This window comes from Salvelinus sp. IW2-2015, unplaced genomic scaffold, assembly GCF_002910315.2.
Source record: "Salvelinus sp. IW2-2015 unplaced genomic scaffold, ASM291031v2 Un_scaffold7329, whole genome shotgun sequence".
Lineage (NCBI taxonomy): Eukaryota > Metazoa > Chordata > Actinopteri > Salmoniformes > Salmonidae > Salvelinus > Salvelinus sp. IW2-2015.
In genome coordinates this window covers 5,246-14,762 of record NW_019948589.1, presented here as the reverse complement: position 1 = coordinate 14,762, position 9,517 = coordinate 5,246, and the positions used below count along the sequence as shown (strand labels likewise).

Genomic DNA, 9,517 nt, shown 5'->3' with positions numbered 1-9,517 from the left:
AAGTGTGTGCGAGCAAGGAGGCCTACAAAGCTGATTGAATTACACCAGCACTGTCAAGAGGAATGGGCCAAAATTCACCCAATTTATTGTGGGAAGCTTGTGGAAGGCTACCCGAAATGTTTGACCCAAGTTTAACAATTTAAAGGCAATGCTACCAATTACTAATTGAGTGTATGTAAACTTCTGACCCACTGGGAATGTGATGAAAGAAATAAAAGCTGAAATAAATCATTCTCTCTACTGTTATTCTGACATTTCACATTCTTAAAATAAAGTGGTGATCCTAACTGACCTAAGACAAGGAATTTTTACTCGGATTAAATGTCAGGATTTGTGAAAAACTGAGTATAAATGTATTTGGTTAAGGTGTATGTAAACTTCTGACTCCAACTGTATCATACTGTATCATCAGTTTATGTCTCAGTTGTTGAATCTTATGTTCATACAAATATTTACACATGTTAAGTTTGCTGAAAAGAAACGCAGTTGACAGTAAGAAGACGTTTCTTTTTTAGTTTACAGTAGACACACCTAAAGCAGGACTAAATACTAAATCAGGTAGCATACAGTAGACACATCTAAACCTGGACTAAATACTATGTCAGGTAGCCTACAGTATACACATCTAAACCTGGACTAAATGCTATGTCAGGTATCATACAGTATACACACCTTAACCTGGACTAAATGCTATGTCAGGTATCATACAGTATACACATCTAAACCTGGACTAAATGCTATGTCAAGTATCATACTGTATACACATCTAAACCTGTCCGTGTCCAAGATATGTTGATGTGTATGTTACCGTATATGATGGTCTTCGTCCAGCTGAAGACGTTTAACGAGGGCTGTGTGATGGTGAGGCAGCCAGCTCTGGAGCTGATATCTCACCTGAAGAGAGCCGACTACAGCAAGCCCACCCTGCGCTACCTACTCTGTATCCTACCCTACCTAATACACCTGATCACACCTCAATGTACCTTTACACATTTAATATAGTCRTGGCCAACATTTTTGAGAATGTGTCATGAGAATTCTGTTCTCGATGTTCATAAACCAATTAAATTAAACTACTCAGTCTGCTAATCAGGATTTGTAAGATACTGATTGAAATGAAACAGACAGAGGCCCAGCTAAAATAGTCAATAAGGTTTATTCACGGGTGCGCTGGTTAGTTGTACAAAACCATTCATTTTATACTGGCTTCTCACGCACACACATTCACACTAACATACGCACACACATTCACACTAACATTAGCACACAATGTCCAGCTACCCAGCCGACAAAGATTAGGGGACTCCGTGAGACTTACTCCCCATCCTCCCTCAAGATAGGGAGACCCTGGGAAGTACTCTGTGGCCCCAGCCAAGGTCGGCACCGAATATCTTGCTCAGACAGTCTGGTTTTAAGATACTATTATAGACACATCGTACAGATATATTGTACAGATATATTGTTATACTCTAATTCTGACTAAGAACTACACATTTAGTGATTATAATTTTATACCTTTGAATCAATTCCATACAATTATATGGTTTCAGGGTGGAATATTCTAATCATTCAATTAACAGATAAATCCCATTAACAGAATGACACAGATTAATTTCCACRAAGTTTGCTGCTTCAGTGTCTTTAGATATTTTTGTCAGATGTTACTATGGAATACTGAAGTATAATTACAAGCATTTCATAAGTGTCAAAGGCTTTTATTGACAATTACCAGAAGTTAATGCAAAGAGTCAATATTTGTAATGTTGACCCTTCTTTTTCAAGACCTCTGCAATCCACCCTGGCATGCTGTCAATTAACTTCTAGGCTACATCCTGACTGATGGCAGCACATTCTTGCATAATCAATGCTTGGAGTTTGTCAGAATTTGTGGATTTTTGTTTGTCCACCTGCCTCTTGAGGATTGACCACAAGTTCTCAATGGGATTAAGGTCTGGGGAGTTTCCTGGCCATGGACCCAAAATATCAATGTTTTGTTCCCCGAGCCACTTAGTTATCACTTTTGCCTTGTGGCAAGGCAAACTGTTCCTGGATGGTTGGGAGAGTTGCTCTCTGAGGATGTGTTGGTACCATTCTTTATTCATGGCTGTGTTCTTAGGCAAAATTGTGAGTGAGCACACTCCCTTGGCTGAGAAGCAACCCCACACACATGAATGGTCTCAGGATGCTTTACTGTTGCCATGACACAGGACTGATGGTAGCGCTCACCTTGTCTTCTCCGGACAAGCTTTTTTTCCGTATGTCCCAAGCAATCGGAAAGGGGATTCATCAGAGAAAATGACTTTACCCAGTCCTCAGCAGTCCAATCCCTGTACCTTTTGCAGAATATCAGTCTGCCCATGATGTTTTTTCTGAAGAGAAGTGGCGTTTAGATAGAGGTTTACAAATAAAATCATTAAAGCGCATTTACAAAATAAATCCATTGCTGCCCTTCTTGACACCAGGCCATCCTCCAAAAGTCTTCGCCTCACTGTGCGTGCAGATGCACTCACACCTGCCTGCTGCCATTTCCTGAGCAAGCTCTGTACTGGTGGTGCCCCGATCCCGCAGCTGAATCAACTTTAGGAGACGGTCCTGGTGCATGCTGGACTTTCTTGGGCGCCCTGAAGCCGCCTTCACAACAATTGAACCGCTCTCCTTGAAGTTCTTGATGATCCGATAAATGGTTGATTTAGGTGCAATCTTACTAAGCAATATCCTTGCCTGTGAAGCCCTTTTTGTGCAAAGCAATGATAACAGCACGTGTTTTCTTGCAGGTAAGCATGGTTGACAGAAGAAGAACAATGATTCCAAGCACCACCCTCTTTTTGAAGCTTCCAGTCTGTTATTCAAACTCAATCAGCATGACAGAGTGATCTCCAGCCTTGTCCTCGTCAACACTCACACCTGTGTTAACGAGAGAATCACAAACATGTCAGCTGGTCCTTTTGTGGCAGGGCTGAAATGCAGTGGAAATGTTTTTTGGGGGATTCAGTTCATTTGCATGGCAAAGAGGGACTTTGCAATGAATTGCAATTCATTTGATCACTCTTCATAACATTCTGGAGTATATGCAAATTGCCATCATACAAACTGAGGCAGCAACTTTGTGGAAATTAATATTTGTCATTCTCAAAACTTTTGGCCACGACTGTACACACAGTCATCCCCGTACTCTCTATGAGCGCAGTGTTGTGTTGAATTATGTTGGTGTTGACCTTGACTGGTTGTGTAGATGGGGTGAAGGGCAGTGGGAAGACCATGTCTCTCTGTCATACTGTCCACTACTGCTCCAAACAGGGATGGCTAGTATTACACTTACCAGATGGTGAGTAACACACACACACCCCAACATGGCATACACACAGACACACAAAATAATGATGATAATAATGATTGTGATAATAATCTCCTCTCTATAGCCCACCTGTGGGTGAAGAACTGTAAGGAGTTGTTGCCCTCCTCCTACCACACCTCCCGCTTTGACCAGCCAATACAGGCCTCCAACTGGCTGCGCAACTTCAGAACCACCAATGAACACTTCCTCTCCAAGGTAGCTCCTCCTCCTCAGATAGATAGTGGGCGCCAGGTACAGTGCCAGTCAAAAGTTTGTACACACAGAGTGTGCAAAGCTGTCAAGGCAAAGGGTGGCTACTTTGAATAATCTAAAATATTTTCTGATTTGTTTAACACKTTTTGGGTTACTACATGATTCCATATGTTATTACATAGTTTTCATGTCTACACTATTATTCTGCAATGTGGAAAATACACCTACTGGAATGAGTATGTGTGTCCAGACCTTTGACTGGGACTGTACGTGTCGCCTGTAGGAACAAATCTAGGATCAGTTTACCATACCCTAATCCTAACATTAGAAGTAAGATACAGGGCCTTCAGAAAGTATTCACACACTTTGACTTTTTCCACATTTTGTTGTTACAAAGCAGGATTAAAATTTATTTAATTGTTGTTTTTTGTCAACGATCTACACAAGTTCTCAAAGTGGAAGAAACATTAAAACATTTTAATTAATGGAAAATAAAACCGTAATATTTTGATTTGAGATAATACATGTCAATCACCTTTGGTAGCAATTACAGCTGTGAGTCTTTCTGGGTAAGTCTCAGAGCTTTGCACACCTGGATTGTACAATATTTGCCTATTCTTTTTTAATTTTTTTATTGTCAAGCTCTGTGAAGTTGATCGTTGCTAGACAGCCATTTTCAAGTATTGCCATAGATTTTCAAGCTGATTGTAAGTCAACACTATAACTAGGCCAACATTCAATGTCATCTTGGTAAGCAATTCCAGTGTATATTTGGCTTAGTTTGTTTCCCAGTGTCTGTTTCTTTTTATCCTAAAAAACTCCAGAGGCCTTGCCGATGACGAGCATACCCATAACATGATGCAGCCACCACCATTCTTGAAAATATGACATGATACTCAGTGATGTGTTTGTTGTTTTGGATTTACCCCAAACATAACGCTTTGTATTCAGGACAAAAAGTTAATATCATACCACATTTTTTCCAGTATTACTTTAGTGCCTTATTGCAAACAGGATGGCCTTCTTCTTTTCGTTCTATCAATTATGTTAGTATTGTGAAATAACTACAATGTTGATCCATCCTCCGTTATCTCCTATCACAGCCTTTAAACTCAAACTTTTTTTAAATCACGATTCGCCTCATGGTGAAATCCCTGAGCGGTTCCTGCCTCTCCGGAAACTACGTTAGGATTGCCGCCTGTATCGTGGCGAAGTGGGTTTAATTTTACACTTTGGATGGTGCATCAATAATAGCTCCACCATACTCAAAGGGATATTCAATGTCTGTTTCTTATTTGTATTTTTACCCAACTACCAATAGTTGCCCTTTGTGAACCATAGGAAAAGCTCCCTGGCCTTTGGTTGAATCTGTGCTTGAAATTCATTGCTTGACTTAGGAACCTTACTGATAATTGTGTGTGTGGGGAACAGAGATGTCATTTTAAATACTATTGCACACAGTTGTTAAGCATATTTTTACTCCTTCAGGCATCCTGTATTTGTGACTGTGTCTCCCCTTGTTGTTTTAGATCAAGTTGAGGCARCGGTACGTGTGGACTAAGAGGGAGAGCACTGAGGAGGGACGGCCACTAGGGGAGCTGGTGGACATGGTGAGTCCAGTGTCAACGTGCCCTTTATTAAGGCGTCAGCATCCTTCAGTTTGGCCGAACTTGGCTAGGCGAACCGAACCAGTGTGCTCGCATGCTCCCTTAATTTTGTCAATCTAGGGGGTGCTGTTTCCACTTTGGAAAATATCGTCTCCAAATTAAACTGCCTCATACTCAATTCTTGCTCGTACAATATGCATATTATTATTACTATTGGATAGAAAACACTCTCTAGTTTCTAAAACCGTTTTGAATTATTTCTCTGAGTGAAACAGAACTCATTCTGCAGCTCACTTCTTGTCAAGAAGTGAGATTTCTGAAATCGAGGTCTCTGTTCCAGGGTCGGTTTATAAATTCCCTTGTAAGCTATGGGGTACATGCACTGCATACGCCTTCCCCTAGATGTCAGTAAGCGTTGAGACTTTGAATGGAGTGGATAGCACCATCTGGGGGAGTATAAAGCCTCTTGGAACGGAAGTACCGACCTTTTCGACGTGGAGCCTGACGCAGGAGGGACACCAAGCATGGCGTCCTGAAAAGCTTTCGGTTTAGCAGTTCTATATCTCCGGCTCTGATTTAATTTGTTTTTTTGTCTTAAAAACTTCATAAGGTAGTTAATTTAAACCGACTTATAGCAGTTTATTGCGTTTTTCTGGAATTTCTTTGTCATCGTCGTCACGAGTTGACACCTCTCCGGCATATGGCTAACGTTAGCTGCTAATTACACGGTTGAAGAGGACATCTTTCAACCAAAAGACGATTGTTCTGGACAAAAGACACCTTGCCCAAGATTCTGATGGAAGCTCAACAAATAGTAAGAGGTCTTTATGCTATTAATTCGTATTTATGTTGAAAAATGTGAAACAATAATTCCGCCATGAATTGCGGTGCGGTCTCGCTTTAGCGCACGCTGTATATCGTAGTAACGTTAATTTTAAAAATCTAACACAGCGATTGCATTAAGAACTAATGTATCTTTCATTTGCTGTCCAACCTGTATTTTTTAGTCAAGTTTATGATTATTTATCGATTAGATTAGGTGCCTTTCCAAGATGGCGCCGGCCAGAATGCATGACCTGTTGCCACTGATCACATTGTATAACCACGATTTGTGCTGCAAATATGCACATTTTCGAACAAAACCTATATGCATTGTGTAATATGATGTTACAGGACTGTCATCTGACGAAGTATATCAAGGTTAGTCAAAAATTATATATCTCTTTGCTGTATTGTTACGATCGCTAACCTGTGCTGCTGGTAAATTGCTTGTGTTTCTGGCTATTGTGCTAAGCTAATATAATGCTATATTGTGTTTTCGCTGTAAAACACTTAAAAAATCGGACATATTGGCTGGATTCAAGATGTTGGGCTTTCATTCTGCTGCACGCTGTGTATTTTTCAGAAATGTTTTAAGATGAGTAATTAGGTATTTGACGTTGGTCTCTGTAATTATTATGGCAGCTTCGGCACTATTTCAGATTGCAGCTGCAATGTAGAACTGTGATTTATACCTGAAATATGCACATTTTTCTAAAAAACATATGCTATACAATAAATATGTTATCAGACTGTCATCTTATGAAGTTGTTTCTTGGTTAGTGGCTTATATAATCTTTATTTGGTCGAAATTGTGATAGCTACCCATGCAGGAAAAAAATGGTGAGAAAAAAAAGTTGTCTTTTGCTATCGTGGTTAGAAAATAGATTTACATATTGTGTCTTCCCTGTAAAACATTTTAAAAATCAGAAATGTGGCTGGATTCACAAGATGTGTATCTTTCATCTGGTGTCTTGGACTTGTGATTTAATGATATTTAGATGCTAGTATTTACTTGTGACGCTATGCTAGGCTATGCTAGTCAGCTTTTTTACTGTGGGGGTGCTCCCGGATCCGGGATGGTGTGGAAGTAGAAGTTAAAAGACCTTCACTTGAAAAATGAGAAAGTGTTAGTACTGCTGTTTGTTCATTTTTGAGATGCCGTAGTCAGAATGAATCTAAAATAACTTCATCTGTTATGACGTTTTTGCAAGGGGATCTTAGTCGTGCAATTTTATATCTAAGATGTATTGTGCAGTATTTTTCAATGAAAAAATGTGCATGAAAACAAGTAATCTCTTGTTGAATGAAAAAAAGACTTTATTGCAGAATCCCTACTGTTGACCAATCACACACGAAGGGGGTAGACTTCAGCTACCGACTTCGGCTTGCAACATCACAATGTCGTCATAATATATGCACAAACTGTTCCCACCTGTTTTGGCTGGGAATCATGCGGACGCCTTGCATCTGGGCTCCAGTTCTGCAACATAATTGGTTCAGTGCACTTCTCTTAAGAATCTCATACCACGTATCATTGTTAGCTGTGTTTTTTTCACCCCAGGGAGTGTCTCGTGTGAAGAGCAGCAGTGATGTGGTGGGGGGTTTCTAAAGGAGCTGAGGCTACAGGCTGGGGGGACAGAGGGGGGCTTCAGGCTGGCTGTGGCTGTTGATGGAGTCAACGGTCTCTGGGGAAGGACCACGCTCAAGAAGGAGGACAAGAGCCCTGTACTTATACACCTATACATTCATTCACCTCTCACTGTGGATCTATAAAATATATGTTGGTTTCTATTGCTTCCATTTTTGTGTCTTTGTAATTTCTGTGTAAAGGTTGCTTACTTGACTGACCTGTCTCTTTCTCTCCCCTCCATTTCATCCTCTTTTCCTGTCACTTTTCCCTTCTCTCTACTTTTTCTGTCTCTCCTCTTCTCCTGTCTGTCAGGTGGCTCCAGAGGAGTTGACGTTGGTTCATAACTTGAGGAAGATGATCAACAATGACTGGGTGAGAACTGCATGGAGTGGTTATCCTCTATGTCTAATAGACATTAGAAAATTACATGATTGTGATTTACACCACCACCCCTATCTCTCTCTGTCCCTCTCCTCAGTGTGGAGGGGCGGTCATCGCCACTCTGTCTCAGACAGGGTCTCTCTACGCTCCAAGCTCTGCCTACCTGCCCCAGGAGCTGCTGGGAGAGGTCAGGGGTCATGATTACATCCTGGTTAATGTTGTTGTATGTCCAGTCCAAAAATGACCTCTAACCCCTGGTGTCTATTGATCTGGGCTAAGGGGCGGGAATGATCTAGATGTTTTTGGACAAGACCCTTCTGACGTGTTTACATGCATCATGTTTCATGTTATTGTATGATCAGTCAAATAGAAACAGAAGTTCACCTATAAAAACTTCTATCCTCATCCTCTGTGTTCCTCCTACAGGAGGGCTTTGACAGCATGGACCCGTTTGTCCCAGTACCAGTCTCCCTCTACAGTGAGAAGGAGTTTGAGAGCTGTTACCTCTACTACCTGGACCGCCACTGGCTACAACACCCACACAGTAAGAGMTATTCACTTTCACCACTGGCACTGTTTGTGATGGTTTAGATTGTGACATGTTGAACTGATTGAGAGATTTCTCTCCGTCAGGTCAGACAGAGGAAGGAAAGAAAGAACTGATCTTCCTCAGCAACAGAAACCCTTCTGTACTGGAGAGACTATGTGCCTTCCTGTAACATCACACATGGGCCCACACCCTCCCACTCACACACACCCATAATCATGGACAAACCATAGAGATAGATAGAGGACTCATCTTTATWTCTGTGCCTTTACAGCGTCTGTGACAGCATGGGCAGCCCTATTGAGGCTACAACCCATAGGAATCCCCACTCAGTTGACTACTTTGAAATTGCGGAAGCATGGTGGAAGCACTCGATGGTGCTGCCCACGCAGAATCAAGGCCACTAGCGGCCTCTATCATTTTCTATGGGACAAACGCCAATACAGACTCACACATAACTGCAATGTTATAATCCATGTATATGTGTGTATCCCTCCATAAATGATTCTGGTGTGATGCATGATAGTGTATAGTGTCTTTTTCATAATAAAAATGTACATGAAAAACAGTCAGATCTGATGTTCTCTTATGAGCCAATAAAGCTATTCTCTTCATGATGAAAAGTTACTAGTGATGTTTGTCTTGAATATAGAGAGTATCTGGCACAATGTGCAGAATTACAACACAAACCACTACTTTAAAAGTCAACACATTTTTATTTTACCAAATCAAAGGGTTAAAAAACATCAAGGCTTTTGAATACACATTTTAGTGGTAGATATAGACAGGTATGATAAAGTGAAGATGTTACTCTGCCTCATTACTAGTGTCTTCACGAGACCTCCAGACCACATTTCTGGGACTGTAGAGCACCAGACCACATTTCTAGGACTGTAGAGCACCAGACCACATTTCTGGGACTGTAGAGCACCAGACCACATTTCTGGGACTGTAGAGCACCAGACCACATTTCTGGGACTGTA

At 41.0% G+C, this 9,517-nt stretch overlaps 1 protein-coding gene across 1 annotated transcript; it reads left to right on the top strand.

Annotated features, from left to right (window-relative positions):
- Nucleotides 1-816: 816 nt before the first annotated feature.
- Nucleotides 817-9,102, top strand: LOC112079239 (small ribosomal subunit protein mS29-like). Its single transcript, XM_024145240.2, is given in 10 exon segments — nt 817-940; nt 3,233-3,325; nt 3,420-3,550; nt 5,077-5,157; nt 7,538-7,577; nt 7,580-7,701; nt 7,919-7,978; nt 8,085-8,174; nt 8,414-8,531; nt 8,621-9,102. Coding segments are annotated over 10 exon segments (945 nt in total). The 3' UTR covers nt 8,707-9,102.
- Nucleotides 9,103-9,517: the final 415 nt, after the last annotated feature.